At 32.7% G+C, this 18,524-nt stretch overlaps 3 protein-coding genes across 4 annotated transcripts; 2 read left to right on the top strand and 1 right to left on the bottom strand.

The window, feature by feature from the left end:
* Positions 1-1,014: 1,014 nt before the first annotated feature.
* Positions 1,015-6,053, bottom strand: LOC123195941 (protein TPX2). 2 transcript variants are annotated; one of them, XM_044609812.1, is made up of 20 exons: positions 5,778-6,053; positions 4,959-5,044; positions 4,727-4,870; positions 4,581-4,645; positions 4,247-4,471; positions 4,059-4,155; positions 3,779-3,892; positions 3,587-3,691; positions 3,315-3,467; positions 3,162-3,224; positions 2,996-3,076; positions 2,751-2,903; positions 2,528-2,659; positions 2,351-2,431; positions 2,142-2,261; positions 1,880-2,046; positions 1,688-1,796; positions 1,556-1,615; positions 1,381-1,475; positions 1,015-1,296 (listed from the first exon to the last, which is right to left on the bottom strand). In XM_044609812.1, exons 1-20 carry the CDS (start codon positions 5,932-5,934, stop codon positions 1,182-1,184), a joined length of 2,322 nt encoding a protein of 773 aa, XP_044465747.1. In that variant the 5' UTR covers positions 5,935-6,053; the 3' UTR covers positions 1,015-1,181. The 2 variants fall into 2 exon arrangements, with proteins under 2 accessions (XP_044465747.1, XP_044465746.1); XM_044609811.1 differs by having other exon boundaries at positions 2,751-2,906; positions 5,778-6,052.
* A 3,033-nt stretch (positions 6,054-9,086) lies between these two features.
* On the top strand, positions 9,087-9,777 carry LOC123197028 (non-specific lipid-transfer protein 13-like). Its single transcript, XM_044611209.1, has 2 exons — positions 9,087-9,506; positions 9,586-9,777. The coding sequence occupies exons 1-2, from the start codon at positions 9,157-9,159 to the stop codon at positions 9,590-9,592; spliced, it is 357 nt and encodes a 118-aa protein (XP_044467144.1). The 5' UTR covers positions 9,087-9,156; the 3' UTR covers positions 9,593-9,777.
* Positions 9,778-15,641: 5,864 nt separating this feature from the next.
* On the top strand, positions 15,642-17,948 carry LOC123195504 (probable protein phosphatase 2C 58). The gene is made up of 5 exons (XM_044609244.1): positions 15,642-15,882; positions 16,192-16,437; positions 16,540-16,816; positions 17,199-17,353; positions 17,564-17,948. Exons 1-5 carry the CDS (start codon positions 15,850-15,852, stop codon positions 17,699-17,701), a joined length of 849 nt encoding a protein of 282 aa, XP_044465179.1. The 5' UTR covers positions 15,642-15,849; the 3' UTR covers positions 17,702-17,948.
* The last annotated feature ends 576 nt before the right edge of the window (positions 17,949-18,524 follow it).

Below are 18,524 nucleotides of genomic sequence, written 5' to 3'. Positions count from 1 at the left end.
AGTGCATTTTTTTCAACATCAGACTTTTGATAACCCTAATTCAATTCCTTATTCCCACATTAGGTGTGAAGAATTCTAGTAACTCACATAAATCATTATGAATAAACTTACTTTTTTTTTTTTCCTCCCCCGTCATGATTCAACTCTCTTACATAACACAAATTTTTAAAGTAATTTTCTAAAATTATTTCTTTTTTGTTGAGTTCGAGCTAAATTTAAGCTCAATTCCCATGGCTGGAGCTCAGAAAATTATTATAACCATGACTTGAGCTTATGGTTGCTTATTTCAAGTTTAATTGAGTCAAATTGATAATCAAATTCAAGTTAACTTGATTCGAATTTAACGTTTATATTAATGAAATGTATGGTTATGAACATAAAATCTCCAGTATACTCTATATATATATTTTTCATTCGACTATACCGTTTTGTTGAAAGGTGATGATTTAAAAATTTTGGTGAATTATTCCTTCTAAATTAAATTCATAAAATCTCATTGAACATAAATGAGGTAGTCTTTTGCATTATTAGTCCTGAGAATTTTTCTTTTTAAGAGCTATCTATAAGAGTAGTGTTATGTGCATAAACAGTTATATTTTATCATATGATTAAATAGTTAAAAATTAAAGATAAAATAATATCCAATCATATGGTGACACCACATAAACTTCACTTTAATAATATGTTATTTCACTCTAAATAATACTTTGATTCAATCTATATATTTTGGGCATAAGACAAATTCAAGCAACATGAGTTTGTGTACTATTTCTAGATTCGGTTGCCTTGTCAACATAATTTATGTTTTTTTGAAATAGGGTTTGTACTTATGTCCCTATTACTAAATACGAGGTTAAAAAAAGAAGATAAATAAATTATACAGATAAAATATAACGTATAATTTATATTTAATACAGAAAGTACATAAAATACGTGTTTAATAAATTTAAGTTCAAAAATTCTTTTGAACGTGTTTAATATTTAAATAATACGGAAGTGCGAATAATACGCATATTTACTAACTAGACTTATGTCATAATATACTTTGATTCAAACAAAATTACAAAGTTGCAAAATAATGTGAGTCCTCATAAATTGAATATTGTGTTATCCTTATACTACATTCTTTTACAAGTTCAAGGGTTCTTGAACAGCTCCCCCATTCAAGAACTACAACCAAATTACCTATGAGCCGTAGCGCTAGAATTTACTGATGCAAGTAGCATTTTTCTTCGCTCTTTTCTCTGGACTACTCGCAACTTCGGTGACTTCGGTTTCGTTGATTCTTTCAAAGACCTATTATGTGACATATCATCAATCAGGCAGTCAGAGAACATACAATTGGCAAAAGACCACAAGAAGAAGAAGAATTTTCCTTACTTCTGTGGGCAAAAAGGCTGGTTGAAATTCGGCACTGGCCTTGCATGAGGAACTAATGTCCTTCTCAACTGTTTCAACGCCTTCTCTTCCTCCATCTGAGGCATTCAACCAATTCAGGATCAAAACTGAAGGCAATATTCAGAAAAACAATGGTAATTCTTATAAATATGCATACCATTCTTGCAGCCTCACTCTCCTCTCTGTATCTCTTATACATCATTTCCTTCTCCTTAACCTGTAATTCGCTTTGTAAGTAAGTAGTTGAACCATGTATCACCTAGTTTCAATAACAATGAAAAAAAATTACCTTCTGATCAAATTCTGCTCTCTCCACAGCGCGATGCTCTAAATGAAGATTAAAGCCCTTGACTTCTGTGAGGGGTTTGCGTACTTTCTCTGGAATGGGAATTGGATCCCTACAAGAAAAGACATATCAATGAATTTAAAGTCTTAAAATCCTTAATCTTAGCAAGACATTCATGCACCATGAACAACTTACTCTTTCAGGAATGGCTGCGCCTTAAACATCCTCATCTGGGCTTCTTCTTTCTCCTTCCTCTTTCTTTCTTCCATTTCCCTCTGCATTTCCTCTTCATGTCTCACTAGACTCTCTAATTGAAAAGGTTCTGGTTTAGTGCATTGCTTGGGCTCTGGTTTTGGCGGAATCTGCATAAAAAAAGTGGTGATTAAACAAACTAAATATATGTTTGGGAGTAAAAGTTGACATGAAAATAGATGGAATGGATTCTTGGGCTCTGTACCACAGGATAATCGGTTGTATAGGGGTATGGGGTAGCTTTAGGGATCTTAGCTCTTTCCTCTTCCAGTTGTTTGTGCACAACTTCGACCACGAATCTCCTCTCTTTCTCGGCCCCTCTTTCCTGAAGTCATAAACCCACAAGCAAATATGAAAATGAGTGAATCATAGAGATTTTGTTGTCGCCAATCAATCATAAATTAATAAAACTACCTCTGTGTATAGATGGAATGGATTTGGTTTTGTATTTCTTGGAATTGGTTTGTCATATCGAGGCTCTGAGTTCAAAGACAACTGCAAGTAAAAAGGAAATCATATAAATAACCGCCATTAATGTTTTAACATGCTCTAGTAAAAAAGTCAAGATGGTGAACTTCCATTTCACTGCACCTTGTCAAACATATCAACCACAGCAACAGCTGGTGTGATCCTCTCATTTATACTGAAATGAAATTCTTGGGGCTTGGTCACATGTTTCTTTGCGTTACAGAACATCCCCAATTCTCCTTTGCTTTCAAATATCTACACACAAAAGAGAAACAATCATTTTTTAATTTATAATATAAGGTCAAAAGAACTGCCCATTACATTGAAGAAAGTAATGGAGACCCACCTTTCTATTGACAGGCCTTGCCTTAAACTTTGGGGCCTTCTCAAGTTCTTCCAGCTCAAGTTCTGCAGAACTTTTAACTGTTGGTGGACGGGCTCTCAATAACGTATGAAGTGCAGGGCTTTTAGGTTCAGTGAGGCTTGGTTTCCATTGTTTCTGCTGTTAAAAAAAGTGAAAAGTAGTGACGTGAGTACTGAGCCAGTTCCAAAAGGACAGAAAAATGAACAAGCATCAGGATAGCTCAGTACCTGTAGAGACACTTCTGTTGAGGCCACCGAAGATGTTTCTGCATTTTGATTGGCCCTAGCCGTTGTCTCCAAATGGAACTCCTGTGACAATTAAGAAACATGCAGCCAAATTAACAATACTAATTTGTTATTTTTCATTCATCAGGTTTTCCAAAGTGTAGCAAACCTGAAATTCTCTAGGTCGTGGTATACTTCTAGGTGGTGCAGGCAATGTTGGAGCTTCCAGAATCTGTAATGGAAACAAGAAGAAAAAAAGGGTAAACTAACAGCGAATATATTCACACATATGGAGGAAACTGAACAGATAAAAAAAAAGTACCTTTTTGTTCAGTGGGCGAGCTTTGAACTTTGGAATCTTAGCCATCATCTCTTCCTCAAGCTCAGCTGTGCTCTTAACCTTGACTGAGCGGACTCTCTGAGATGTTTCCAGTTCAGGTTCTTTAGGCCTTGTCAACGTCAGTGTGGCCTTCCTCTGGATAATGGAAAGAGGATTTGGTTAAAATAACAAGGGTGAGAAAATTGGAAAATGTAAAAAGTGCAAGAAAAAACAAACAGGAGCAAAAAATGTGGAATACATGTGAATTCACTTACGTGTACGTGTGGCAGTGACAAGTCTCTGGTACTAGAATTAAACTTTTTCATCATTTCAGCCATTGAAACGAAAGGTGCTACTGGTTCCCGCTCACGAACATAAACCTTCATTAAAAAGGCATTTAGTGAGACACAGTCAGACATCAATCCTGTGAACAGTTGTAATTCTAAGAGAACTCAAACACAGCAAACCTTTCTATCATCTTTGTTAGATTTATTAGCAACTGAGGTGCAAAAACTGGAACTGCTACTAGTGAGACCCAATTTTGACTTGTGGGGCAAAATTGGGGGCTTGACATTTAGAATCTGAGATTGAGGGAAGCAGACATCCCAAAAGAGAAAAGAGAAAGAAACAGTTAAGTTAGAACAAAATCGCCAACCATTAATAAATTAGCGAGGTAAAACAATCATGAAAAACAACAGCTACAGAAGAGTCATAGACATTTAAAGCGAGAGCATTTGAAAAAGTCACCTGTCTGGATCTCCCACCGTCAAGCTTCTGTCTCTTAATGGCTTGGTTTTCCAGAACTAAACTGGGAGTCCCTGCGACATTTTTTGCATTTGTGTCTCTGCGAGTATGAGTTGAGTCAGAGTCAGTAAATTTGCAAAAAACCAAATGAACAGACATCAATATACACACTGTTAAGACTAAATATCAACCTCTTAGCTTGTGCTGACTGCAACTGATTTTTTGGCTTCACTGCTGATGAGTTTTTAATTATACTAGCTATCTTCTTAGCTGTCTGTTTCTTCTTGGAATCAATCGCTTCTTTTTGAGAAGGCATCACTGGTTTGGGTGTGCAGTATTCAGGTCCCACCTGAACAGAGGATTTACTCTTCTCTTTATCATTGGCCGGTTCCGTATTCACAGAAGAACATGCCGTTCTGGCCAAAAACACTCAAATCAGCACAAAGAAAAGCAAAACAGAAGGAAAAAGAGGTTAGATATACATAAAGCTCTACTTTATAATAGCAATCCTCTGTCTAAACTAACCTTCCATTTTCTTGCAGGGATACAGTTCCAGCCACATCTTCACACACATCCTGAGCAGCAGAAACCTGAAGGGAACTTGAATTATGAGAAGATGACAAAAATTGAAGAAATATAACAGGAGCTTTGAATGTAAAAAAGTTGATTACCACATTGACAAGGTCTCCATTGTTTTCTCCCTTTTCCTCGGTGGGAGTCACTTCAACTTCTATTGTGACAGCAGAAATAAGCTCAGGTTGCTGCTCCAGTTCTGAATGACAGTTAGTAGCATTTGAATCTGATGATTCTGAGGCCTGTAACAAACATATTGACCAAAATAAATCTCAGAATTATTTTTTTTTCCAGATTTTAAATCACAAAACAAGGATAACGAGTCATAACCTTCTGAATTTGGTCTGCTGCTTCACTAAAATTGCATAAGCTGTCAACCTTAAGAAATCTATCCGTCTTAATTCTTGGCATAAAAGCTGCACAAATAGGAAACAAACAAGGTCTCAAAGTCAAAATGACTGCAATTACTTAAAATTGTTCGGCAATACATATAGAGTAGTAGACAAAGAAACTGAAAATTAGATTTTACACTGAAGAACTACAAAACTAGCCCAACACAACTACTTCGACTTTCATTTCTAATAACCAGAAGGGTTTCGTTTGATGGATAATGAACTACGAGCAAAATCACAATTCTAAACCTTATACTTAAAATCCTAAACACCGGGCCTAATCAGACCTATTTAGGCTTGTTTTAAGTCACAAAATTTTTATTACATCTCCGATGTTTCCGAAATTTTCTAAGCAAACCAAAACGAATATATTCTCCTTCTAATCCATTAAGTTATTATAGTTAACATGAAATCTAGTATAATAGCAACAAGGAGAAAATTCTGTTTTGAAGCATATAATCTACTGGTAATTCTATTGTGACTTAAATCTTTAACCGTAATCCTAATCTTTTTCGTAGACATACAAACCCTTACTCTGTACGACTGATCCACTGAATAAACTAATCACAATAATATTAAAAAGACACAAAAATTTAGGTCCTTGATCCACAAACCCTAAATTTGAGAGAGCAAAACACACTAAACAGCAATTCAAAAATTTTCAAGAACCAAAAGAACTTGAATTCTTGATTCATTGTCTTGTACTAGGAAAAGACAAGTGCAAATTAAAAAAAAGAGCAACGAAGAAGAATCGTACGGGAAGGAGCGTAGCTGAGAGCTTTATCGAACCAGAGTTCGGCTTTCTGCATTTCTTCATCGGTTTCTCCTCTAATGAAGTCGAAGAATCGTGGAGCCGAGAACTCGTAGGCCTCGTCTATAATCACCATCTTTGTCGGTTCCTCCGCCACGGACATTGTTGTTGATTCCGTTATAGTTTAGATTTAGCGATAGAGAGAGCGCGAGAGAAGAGAAGGGAAAATCTTTTGGTGTCGTTGATGAGAGATCACAGGATGTGGGGGAATAGGAGAAAAATGGAGAGGGGTGTAGAGTGGAAAGAAGTAATAACGTTCGGAACTCAACGGTCGAATTTTTGAAATTGGGGCAAAAGTGTAACGGCCATGTAATATAACACTTCGCTCTGCTTCGTTGGCTTTCTAACGGTTATATTTCTCCATCGGAGCTACATAAAACGGTGCCGTTGTACGCTTCTTTTGGAAATAAACTTTGTAATTGGGGTTGGACGAATTTGCACAAGAATCACAAGATATAGAAATTTTTTAACCAAATATACTGATATTTAAGTTGAGCATCCAATAAAGGCATAAAATTTCTACCCAAAATTCACTTGTGAGTTCAAAGATTAATATAAAATATTTAATACTTTTATTTTAAAGGGTTTTTTTTTTTAAATTGTTGACAAGTTTATGGCTTATTTTGAGTTTTCCATTTTGTGTATATTTTTATGAATTTTTGTCTTTGAATGCTTTAATTGGTTTTTCAATGAAAATTAATACACATTGTTAACACAGAGTGATTCAGTATGAATTTTTTGTGTTTTCTTAGTGTAAAAAGGCCAGATTTGACATGAAAATTATCAAAATCTATTGGTATTCGTTTTTTGGGCAAACAATATAATTTTGATGTTTATTAACAAGATTTTGATAGAGGGATAAAATATAATTTTTTAATAAGCATTATGGGGGTAAAATAAAATTTCACTAGGCAAAATCGTGCTAAGAGAATAAATAATATTTTTAGTAGGTGAAAAAGAAAGAATTAACTACAATTTTAGCAAGCGCTAACATTTATTGGAGATTTATTAGATATTTTATATTAGACAATAATGTATTTCATTTTAATATTTTGTTGTATACTAACATCTAATGGGGGTAAATTGACATTTTAATAGTAGGTTTTAGATACTTTACTAGTTGCTAATGTTTAAGGAGTTAATTGATATATTATCCTTGGAGTATTTAGGTGTATTCTGTTGTATACTTGAAATCAAGGTGTAACATTCACAAGTTTGAACAAGGTTATTTCAATATTTTATAAATTAATTGAGGTCATTATTGAATGTTGTACAAGATAAGAGATTGATTAAATGTTAAAAGTAAAATTTTAGGTTGTTGAATGACTATGTATGAAGGATGTTCAAAGGTGCATGCGGTGTCATATGAAATACATAAATGATATTTCACATAAGATTATTTTGAAAGGATGAACAACCGTTCACTTAAGTGAATGTTTATTTAGTTTGTTATAATTTGAAATTTATAAGAGACACATTATTGCATGATTTCCCATGTCCAATACACTTATCAAAACAGTTTGTGCTTATCTATTTGTAGAGAAGAATTCTAGTAACTGAGGTCATTTTCTCAAGGGTTATTCATTTTTTTTATTCTTTAATATTGGCCCAGCTTGACCAAGGCTAGGCCTTCCTCGTGGCTAATCCAAGCAAAGCGCAATCCTAGACTTGAAATTTGGGCCTGCCAAGCTTTTTGGCCCACCTTTAGTATCATTAATTTCAAACAAACAAAAGAAAATGTAATTATTTATCGTCGTATCTAAATTTAGTTAAGTTTTTCGTTTGATTTTATATTTTTTAAGTAAAAAATTGATAACAAGATTTTTAAAAGTAAGAGACAAAAGATGTTAGAGTTTTGTTTAGTATTGAAAGGTTAGAAACGAGGAAAACATACGTATCATTATTTGATACACTTAATTATATCCTCATAGCTTAAGGGTATTGATTAAAATCATATATATCAATTTTTAATTAATTTACCTATAATTTCAAATAAGAAGTTATTTCATACTTAAACCCATATCAAGAAATACTGATCTTGATTGTTTATAAAATTCAATAATGATATATTATATCATTTATATTAAAACAAGCTTAGAAATAATCTATATAGGATGCAAATTTAGAGGGTTATTTTATAGTACTACAAATCTGAATTAAGCACTGCTTCATATATGTAGTAACATTTTGCAACTTTCTTTTTCTGTAATCAAACTCTAAGTTTCCTGCTTGTTCACAATTTGATATACATAGAAATATAAATGGTGTATATTCAATAATATTAAAACCATGTGAAACTATTTATAACTATTTCTTTTTGAGTAAATTACTATCTCCAATCCATGGTTAAGGAAGCTATGCTCTCCTCTCCGCCGCGCCGCTCTCCTTCCCCCACCCCACCAACCACCCCCACCCCCCCCCCCCCCCCCCCACCTTAAAAAACTATGGATTATTGTTCAAAACTCAACTTGCATTAACTAAAATGAGTTCTGACATGGTGTGGTTGTGTGCAAATAGATAAAATATCGTATTATTTCTTATTATTATCTCACTCTGTTTGGTGCCATTCTAGTTGTAAGAGTTGTCGAAATCACACTCAAAAAGAAAAAATTTTGGTTGCAGGAATTGCTCTCTAGGTTTAACCTTGATCAAATTACACATTTTTTTTTATGCAAATGCGTGTAAGACTTCTCAACAAATTTCACATCGTCATAATATAAGAGAGATGTTAGATATAAATATGTATCCTACATCGTTTAGAGATGTTAAAAAGATACTAATTAAATAGTCAATAAACTTTTTGAATTGTCAAAACATGTTTTAACTTGTAAAACTTAAAATTAAAACTACTTTAAACTGTGTATCTAATATAAATAATATGACAATGCGACTAATTGGTGCTAACATTTTTGTAAACTTTTTAAACATTTTATGAAGAAAAATGACATATGTGTCTTCCTAGTTCTTACAGTTACCTTTTTCTACGGGAATTGAGCTTTGGGTGTCATTTTGTAGTATTTGAATTAAGGGATGGGAAGGTTTCCCCAAACCTTTTCCGTTTTAAATTCTTATACTGCTCATTTCCATAAGGCATGCCAACATTTAATCTAAAATGAACTAAGCTGAACGATCTTAGCAGTCAGGTGACGACACTTCTCCATGATTCAAGGAGCATGAAAATGGCCTGGGTGAAGCAAGCTGTCGAGTTCCCTGACAGAGTCGCCAAGAACTTCTTGACTGCCGCCTGAGATTTCTATATGTACCCTCTCCTTCACAATATTACAAGCACCAACTTCACGGTCATTTAGCGGTTACTTACCAGTTAATGGGTCGCCATAATAATGTTGCTTGGTTTTTAACACTCTTCCTCCTTTTGGTTTCTGAATCTGCCATGGCTGAGCCACCATGTGAGATGGCTTTTGTATCCATCCCTTATTGCTTGGAGTTTCTCACCGGTTTGTATTATAAACCATCAACTAAGTGCTGCAACCACATCAACAAACTAAATAAAATTGCAAAACGGGGCGAGGGGAATGTGAGGCTGTTGTGCAGTTGCATTGAGGGCATGGTGAGGGGAATGCAGCCTCCATTGCAGTTTTCTCGAATTCAGCAGCTTCCAAACCAATGCGATACACATCTCAGTTTTCCCATTTCCGAAAACATGGACTGTTCCATGTAAATAATTTAGAAATAAACGAACCATCTCTCTTCTACTGAAGCAAAATCTAACTAATGTTCTATTGCCTTATTGCAGGGTTTAAGCTGGGGGTTGAGTTGCAGTATTTGGAAGCTCTTTTGGATACTAATGACGGAACTACAAATATTAAGTTCATGTTCAAGCGTGGTTTGTGGTGGAATCGTTCAAGTCTGTGATAAATAATGATGATATTAAATTAATAAAAAAGTGTAATAGTCTGTGATAAATAAATATGAGTAATGTTATATATATAATTTTTGTGTATAAATAACAATGTGTCATTTTATAATTAGATAATTAAAAATTAAAACTAAAATTAATATTCGATCATAAGAAGACAAATCATTATTTGTACATAAAAAATTATATACATAGTTTTTATTAATTAAGTATGAAACATTGGTTGTTTTGTTTTGTGTTTTATGCAAGGGACCAGAGATGGACATGGCGAGAACAGGGTGGCTCGGTTTAATTAGTACTTGGACTAATTAATTATTTTAAATAAAAATTAAAATAATTTTGTATAATTAATTATTAAATATATAATATAAATTATTTTACCATAAAAATAAATTTAGTTTGATGGTATGTATATTCTAAATTAAATTTTTACTTTAAAAAATTGAAAATGTTTTTGGTTAACATTAGCAACCAGGCCAAACCTAAGTTTTTACGTAGTTTAGTCTAACTCCTAAAATGGCTTTTAGCAAATCATTTTCGTTTTCTTAGTGGGTTATGATCCGACCATTTTGGCTGGCCAATTCGGGTCGGTTTTTATGGTTATTAGGTTTAGGAAACAAGTATAAATCTTATTATGTACGGGAGAAGGACTATTTCCCACCCAACTTTTGATGCGTTTTCAAGATGTCATCCACGCCAGATGAAAATCCAGTTTTCCCACCCATGACCAAACTGCCGTCCATTTTTTCAGTTAGGAACAGCGGCAAAATCGTCATTTACTATTTAAAACATTAAAACTTTAAAATTTTACCATTTCCCCCTTCAGGTTTCAAAAAGTAAATAACCCATCCTCAAAGTTTGAAAACTTTAATTTCACCCCCTAGGGTTTTGCTTCCTTCTCTGGCCACCACCGATGGCCGCTGCAATCGATCAATGGGAGATGTCTGACTACAAAGGACGACGAAGGACGACCCTTCGTCGCCCAGATCTGGACGACGAAGCATCGTCCAGATCTGAAAGAACAGACGAAGGACAACGCGACGAGCGACGAAGAGTCGTCCTTTGTCGTCTAGGTGGAACGACGAAGAGAGACCTCTTCGTCGCACGGTGGTGCGACGAAGAGATCTCTGTCTCTTCGTCGCACCGTGCACCAGGAGAAGGAGATCTTTGTCTCTTCCTTCTTCGGCCACCACCGCCGTCGCACCAGGAGAAGGAGGAGGCAAGTGACTATGCCGGAGACGACGTCGGGAGATGAAGTTGAAGAATGGGGGTGAAACTGCTAGTTTTGAAAGTTATGGGGGGCGGCTGTTTTTTTGAAAAATTTGGAAACCCTAGGTTTGGGGGTGAAAATGTTAGTTTTCAAAGTTTAAAAACTTTAGGTAAGGTGAAATGTTAGTTTCTAAAACCTAAGGGGGGTGAAGGAAAACCTCACATCAATTTTAGGATGAATTTTGCAGAGGGGTATTTTTGTCATTTCATCTAATAAGGGTAAAATGGACATTTTATCCTTATGCAAACAGAAACCATCCAAATTAACAGCTCATGGGTGGGAAAACTGGATTTTCATCTGGCGTGTGTGGCATTTTGAGAACGCATCAAAAGTTGGGTGGGAAATAGTCCTTCTCCCTATTATGCACAAATGATTCTACCATGACACAATCTTTCAACGATTATGCTGTAACAATAAAATGCTTGATTTTTCAAAATGTTAAGTGGTACACGAAAGCATGATATATAATTGAGCAATACTATATTTATTCATTTTAGGTATAAAAATATATACACATTTATATTTGTTATCATATAATTGAGTATTATTTTATCATTAATTTAAATTTATACAATCATATAATAACACATATAAGTATTATATATTTACATATCTAAAATAGATACACATAATTTTATTATAATCGTTTATAAAACATGTTAGTTATATTCAATTATTACGTAAATAATCCATTATAACATAATCAAAGTGTTAAATACAAGTAAAAACATCAACTCGAAACAATGCAGCTCACTTTAAGCTTATATAACTGAATCTTAAACCATATTAGCACTAGTTACAAAGATCTGAAATAGGCACGAATATTTTCAAGATCCCCTTGAATGACTGAGCTAAAATCCCTAAAGCTTGAGAGGTCAATGATCTCTATAGAGAAACCACCTGCCAAAAGAATCTAGGAGAGTAATCAGCAAAAGGAAGCAGAACAAAGCTACTAAGAAAACAAGGAGAACCATGGTACAAACCCAGAGAAAAAAGGCTTGATACATAAAAGGTAATATTCAGGTTAAGAAATGAAGGTGTTGTCAGGCTTTTGGGCCTTTCTTACCTGGAGAACCAAATTTGTTTTATATGAAAAGTCCAGCCCGTTATCTTCATGAGTTAGGATAAGAGAAAATAAATTTCAGCATAACAAAACTGTCTCTGTGTGTATGTATACCATTATTTTGGATATAGTGAATTAGTTTTTTTCTGCAATGTGTCATAATTTTACTCTTCACATCGAAGAACTTTTCACGTTAAATTGTAAAATTTATTTCCATTTTACTTGTTTTTTATTGTTTAGTATGAAAAAAAATCATATTTCAATTGTTATTTGCTTCCACATAGTTCAATCAAGAGGAAGAGAGTTTGATTTTGGTCTTGTTTATTTGTTTGCTTTCTCTCCAAAAGGTGAAGGGAGTAGTTTATATGCTCACTCAGATTCTTTTGATCATGGTAATTAGTATTGTAAGATATGTGATACATATCGTACAATACGATACATGTTTTAAGATGTATCAAAAGTTGATCTGATACAGTGTATGTATTGTATAATGTGATATATATTGATAAAATTAATAATACAGATTGATAAACTAAATTGGACAGATCACATTCAAAAACGAGTCATCAAATCGAATTCAAATAAAACCGATTTAAAAAATTATTTTAAATTTTTAAAATTTATCTTCACATAAATTTATAAATGCGTCAAGCTATCAACAATACTTTATAGTAATTTTCTCTAAACTTTTCAAATCCCTAATTCAGAAACTATGTTGTAGCAAGCACCAACAAAACCCAACGCCACATAAGCATTAAAGATTCTGCAAGTGATTAAGCAATACAGTAAAAGTAAATTAATTCATCTTTTACTCATATACATGTTATTTGCTTACAATAAGATAAAAAAATTATATTATATATGTTGAGTTAGTGACAACCCAACCCAACACATAAGAAAAGAAATACTTGTTTTTGTCTCATTCTTCATCTTTTTAATTAAAGAATGAAAACTTGAATGATCGGGAGCAAAAGTTGAGTCCATTCAATAGTAAAAAGTTGAATATATAATGTTTGGATTATTTTAATTTAGTTAATGGGTATGATATTTAAGGATACGTTAAAGTTTGAAATAAGAATGATTTTCTTACCATAAAGTTAGATATTTAATATATAATATTGCATTATTATTTGCCAAGTTGAAATTTAATTCTAAATTATTTTTTCTATTTTTTTTTTGACTGAGTTAATTATAATTTGATGAGATAATATTAGTCTTTTATTTATATTTGGATCGGAAACATTTGTTACATTAAATTGTAGTGGAATAAAAAAAGAAAAATAAAAAAAAAACTTTAATTTATTTTTTAAAATGTATTATTATTTTATTAAAAAAAAGAACCACATGATACAAAATATGAAAAGTTAGATCTTTTCACACATTCCAATTGCAATTCCAAGACACTTCTCACCCAATATTTCTAAGAAATTACGTAATTGTATTGATGTAATTTCCCTATCAACACATATTAGTATATTGGCATTACCCTGATAAAATCGATGTTTCATTAGAATGAATAGTGATTCGATTGAATATAGGGGGTTTACCTGAATTTTACACGTATGACCAAATTAGTTAGCTACTAACCAATCCATAACATCCACGCATGCATCCAACCAACTTCATTTCATGAATTTTATATTCCCTTCTTCCTGACAGCAAAGTGGCTAATTTTAAAATCACACATATTGCCCGTTCTCTTTTTACATGTGTCAAGATCCCCGTGACTAATACAAAAGTTTTAGTATGCGAAACGCCAAAAAAAATATTCCCACCCAAGATTAGGTGAAAATATAAGTTCATACCTATTAATTACAAATTAAATATTTATCTTTTTATTAAAATTTATTAGTAGAATTAAGAATAAAAATATTATTTAGTTAAAAATATTTAAAAAAATTAAAAATTTATCCTATTTCTCTCATCTAAAGTTTAAAAAGTAATTATTTCCTTTTTAGGGTTTCATTATTTTTATTTCCTTCTTCAACAACCGTTCTCCTGTCAACCTCTCATACCGATGTGCTCTCCAGTCTACCAGAAGAAAATGAATCAAATATGTCTGATCGATCTATACATTGGTCGATCCGCACAAATCTATGCATCACACAAACTTTGACTGACGTATCATTGGTCGGTCGTCGATTGGCCGATGATTCATCTTCTTTTGGTAGACTGAAGGGAGCGCTGACATGGGAGATTGGCCAGGGAAGAAAAGGAAAAGAATGAAACCCTAGGGGGAAAATTGTTACTTTTCAAACTTTTAATGGAAAAAAAATTATTAGTTTTTAAACTTAAAGGGAAAAATATGATAAATTTTTAGTTTTTTAAAAATATTTTTAGCTAAATAATATTTTTACCTCTAACCTTAATAATGAATTTTAATAAAAAGATAAGTATTTGAAATTTTAAAAATTAACAAGTATGAATTAGAGTTTTCACCAAAGTTTGGATAGAAATAAGTCTTTTGGCCTATCCGTAATAATAATATGAATAAATGTATTTTGCCCTTTGTGGAAGTTTAGATTAAAGCAATTTAACACATATGTACATTTTAATTATGTACTAAATTTATGAGCAATAAAATTATGTATATCTATTTTGAGTATATAAATAAGTATATACTTATATGTGTTATTATATGATTAGGTGATTTTTAATTAAGAATAAAATAACATTTAATCATGTGATAACACATATTAATATTTATTTATTTATATATTTAAAATAAATACACATAATACTGTACATTTATGAAATTGAAAAAATTTATTAATGAACTCCCGAGAGAGTGCTATAGTTCACCAAACCTTGAAATCATGCCATGTTATGGGGGACACAGTATACCAAAGAGGGCACGCCAAAATTGACCTTATTAACTTACTTAATTACATTTTTATAAATAAATAAATATTTAGTAATATAAGGACCTATTACGGGAAATATTAGTGGCATAAAAACCATCCACGTAGTTATATAATTTTTTTCACCAAAGTTTTGGGAAAATCACATTGCCCACTTTTGAATTTTAAATTATAAATTCTCACAAAAAAAAAAAAAAAATGTAACCATATAAACAGAGAAGTGAGTAGACACAATACTTGATAAGTATATTACCATATTAAGCATAAAATATATGAAATATAATTTCAAATATATTAATTAAATAACTGACAATTTATTATATAAATAAAAAATTAATTATAAATTTCATCATTAATTCAAGTAAAATATTATAAATTATAACTCTTTAAACTTTTAATAAAAATTAATTTTATTAGTTTTAAATAGTCATTCCAATTTAACAAGTTTACTCAAATTATTTAAATTTTAAATAAATTAATATTTATATATAAGTTTAATCAAATTATAAAATAATTTATTATTTAATCAATCGAACCAATTTATCCAGTCCGGCCTTCAAAACAAATTTTGAGCCATAATTTTTAGTTTAAAGATTGAATGGTTTTACTTTTAACAAATCTGGGGTGAGAAAATCATTCACTCGATAAATAATTATCCAGCTTGTCTGTCACACACAGTGACTTGTTTGACAAACAATAAATTCATTCAACCAACAGTTAAATTGATTGACGCTGAAATCTGAATCAATTAAATAGGGAGAAAAGTCGTCGGCAAGGACGCGTTCAATTGTGATATACGCAGCAGCCATTGTGGCTCCTGTGTGTTTTTAAAGTCAAACAAGCAAACGCCTTATTTATTATGTACCGGCACTGCACTTGTTTTCCTTCTTCATTTCTCTCTCTAGGCTTCTAACCGAAGGAACGAAAAGAATAGATTAAACAACACCATGGCTGGCCGAGAGATTCTTCACAAGATGAAGGTATCTTCAGCTTAATTAAGTTGTTGTTATGTAATTAACTTTCCTGAGTTGATGAGTTTTCGTTAATTGACTAGATTAAGAAATGAAATTGATCTTCAATTGATGTTGCTTCTTGATAGATATGTTGGTTTTCATGAGACTTGAAGTATAGGTGCTTTTCCAGAAAGTGATTTCTTTTAGGCATTTGCTAATGAAGCTTTAATTAGTTTTGCTTTTCTTGAAATTTGTAGAAAATGTTCCACGGAGGAAGTTTATTTTTGTGATAATCATTAACTTAGATTTAATTGTTTTTTACTTTTTGTTTTTTAGGTTAAGGCTTTTTGTTCATCTGCAATTGATACGGGGAAGGGGAAGAGTAAAGTATCAAAGCATATCACGCATGGTTTTCACTTAATGAAGGGAAAATCAAACCATGCCATGGAGGATTACGTAGTTTCAGAATTCAAGCAAGTAAATGACGCTAACTTGGGTTTGTTTGCCATATTTGATGGCCATTTGGGCCATGATGTAGCAAATTATTTGCAAACTCATCTGTTCGATAATATTTTGAAAGAGGTACTCTTCCTATGGTTTTCAGTATGCGTTGTTGCCTTTCTGACTTAAAAAAAATGTTTTAGGATGTCATTTTTGCTTTTATTTCTGATGTTTTGCAAGCAGCGCGACTTTTGGACAGAAACAGAAAATGCAATAAAGAAAGCTTATCGTACAACGGATGCTGAAATATTGGAGAAGGCGTTTGAACTGGGAAAAGGAGGGTCAACTGCAGTGACAGCAATACTAATTAATGGTGAAAAACTTGTTGTTGCAAATGTGGGAGATTCTCGAGCTGTTATATGCAAGAATGGTGTGGCCAAACAACTATCAGTTGACCATGAACCAAGCAAGGAGAAGAAGCTAATTGAGAACCGTGGTGGCTTTGTATCAAATCTTCCAGGTATTAGGCTTTTTGAAATATGAACCGGAAAATCTAGTTCTGCTTTTAGCTTAGTTTGATCACTTGGAATTTAAAGCAACTTTCATGCTGAAAAGAAATAACTTAATAAATTTTAGCTGGCTTAGCTAAATTGTCTTTGAATGATCTGTCCTGCTGCAACATTTTTTTTTTTTTTAACTCTAGAAGTGAAACTTTTTGCTGGAACACTTATTCTTGTTTGGAAAAAATGTTCTAGTGTATTAAAATTTTAAATTGAAAGTTCTTGGCTAGGTTTTCATCTCTATTAAACAGCCTCATGAGTGCATATAGGGACTGAGATAAACTTGAAAATTTTTATGCTATATATTGGTCTTAGAAATTAAGTTCACAATCTGTTGCACAGGGGATGTTCCTCGTGTTGATGGGCAACTGGCTGTGGCAAGGGCATTTGGTGACAAGAGCTTGAAAATACACCTTAGCTCAGAACCAGATATAAAAGTGGAGATGATTGGTGATGATACGGAGTTCATTATTCTGGCAAGTGATGGAATATGGAAGGTCAGCCAAGTTTTTATGTTGATTATCACCTTCATGTTGTTTTATATCTCCTGAAGATAAAACTGGATGTGAAACTTTGTTTTTTATGATGGAAAAATCAGAGTAACCAGATTTCGAATCTATTTTCTCTTTCCACCCTTTGCTATGGCTAGTTATAGTTTCAATGTGACTGAAGTTTTGGATTTTCTGACTTATCTCATTACCTTACAGGTAATGTCAAACCAAGAAGCTGTGGACTTGATCAAAAAGATAAAAGACGCTCAATCGGCAGCAAAGCTCTTGATAGACGAGGCCATTTCTAGGAAAAGCAAGGATGACATGTCCTGCATAGTTGTAAAATTGCGTTGAAAGTTTTCTTTTATAAGCCAAGTACTTTTGGCCTCTCTCCAATGAAGGAAAAATGTTAAATTGATTTGCCGTATTACCATATGTAAATTTCTTTTGTAGCAACCATGGAGAGTTGTGGTAAATGTTAATGGTTTCAGAACCGTGGCATGTACAATAGAGCACTATAAAGTTGATAGCTTTAACTTGAAACTATACTTGCTATGCAAAATTTGATGATTTTATGGATACTGTCCTGATAAGGTAGCCATTTTGGTGTCGTCTGATATTTATTTAAAAAGCTTGCATTCTAAACATAATTTACCATAATTTGCTCTTTTACCAAATAGAAGTTAGGAAAGTATATAAGGATCTGGGTGGACCATAACATTTGAGTCTGCAATTTACTTTTCTTGGCCTTCTTTTGCCCTGCCATGCCACTTTTTGGCTGGTTGAAGTTATGTTATGACAGGAATGGTGTTCATGTTTTATAATCGTTTTCATTTACCCCGTATGATTCATCCAAAGCAATTGGCATGTGGGAGGGAATGCATTGCAGCCAACCATGTTCTGATGCCTCTCAAAGTCCTATAATTTGGTGATTTTGCAAATAAATGTTTATTTATCTTGAAATTATGAGACGAGTTTAGCTTGGTAGAGAAAAGTGAGGTGATTCTTTACAATTATGTGATTTTTAAAACAAAAAAACTCATAAAAATTTATTTCAACTCTTAATTCCAAAGAGTCCCGTTACACCGTTAAGTAACTTTAACTATTTGATTGGTGTCTCTTACAATTTGGGATTGTACCACTTACGAACAAGCAACCAATTTGTAAGGAAAAAAAA

The sequence above is a fragment of the Mangifera indica genome, chromosome 14 (genome assembly GCF_011075055.1).
Source record: "Mangifera indica cultivar Alphonso chromosome 14, CATAS_Mindica_2.1, whole genome shotgun sequence".
Taxonomy (NCBI): Eukaryota; Viridiplantae; Streptophyta; class Magnoliopsida; order Sapindales; family Anacardiaceae; genus Mangifera; species Mangifera indica.
This window is presented reverse-complemented; position numbering and strand designations above follow the sequence as displayed.

Excerpts from the sequence above, each read along its gene's own strand:
- LOC123195941 (XM_044609811.1), bottom strand. The coding sequence starts at position 5,934 with ATGTCCGTGGCGGAGGAACCGACAAAGATGGTGATTATAGACGAGGCC. Across the intron at positions 4,871-4,958 it reads CAGCAGACCAAATTCAGAAG|GCCTCAGAATCATCAGATTC; the intron begins GTTATGACTCGT and ends TGTTTGTTACAG. Across the intron at positions 4,646-4,726 it reads ATGGAGACCTTGTCAATGTG|GTTTCTGCTGCTCAGGATGT; the intron begins GTAATCAACTTT and ends AGTTCCCTTCAG.
- LOC123197028 (XM_044611209.1), top strand. The coding sequence starts at position 9,157 with ATGGGTCGCCATAATAATGTTGCTTGGTTTTTAACACTCTTCCTCCTT.
- LOC123195504 (XM_044609244.1), top strand. The coding sequence starts at position 15,850 with ATGGCTGGCCGAGAGATTCTTCACAAGATGAAG. Across the intron at positions 16,817-17,198 it reads CTTTGTATCAAATCTTCCAG|GGGATGTTCCTCGTGTTGAT; the intron begins GTATTAGGCTTT and ends TCTGTTGCACAG. Across the intron at positions 17,354-17,563 it reads CAAGTGATGGAATATGGAAG|GTAATGTCAAACCAAGAAGC; the intron begins GTCAGCCAAGTT and ends ATTACCTTACAG.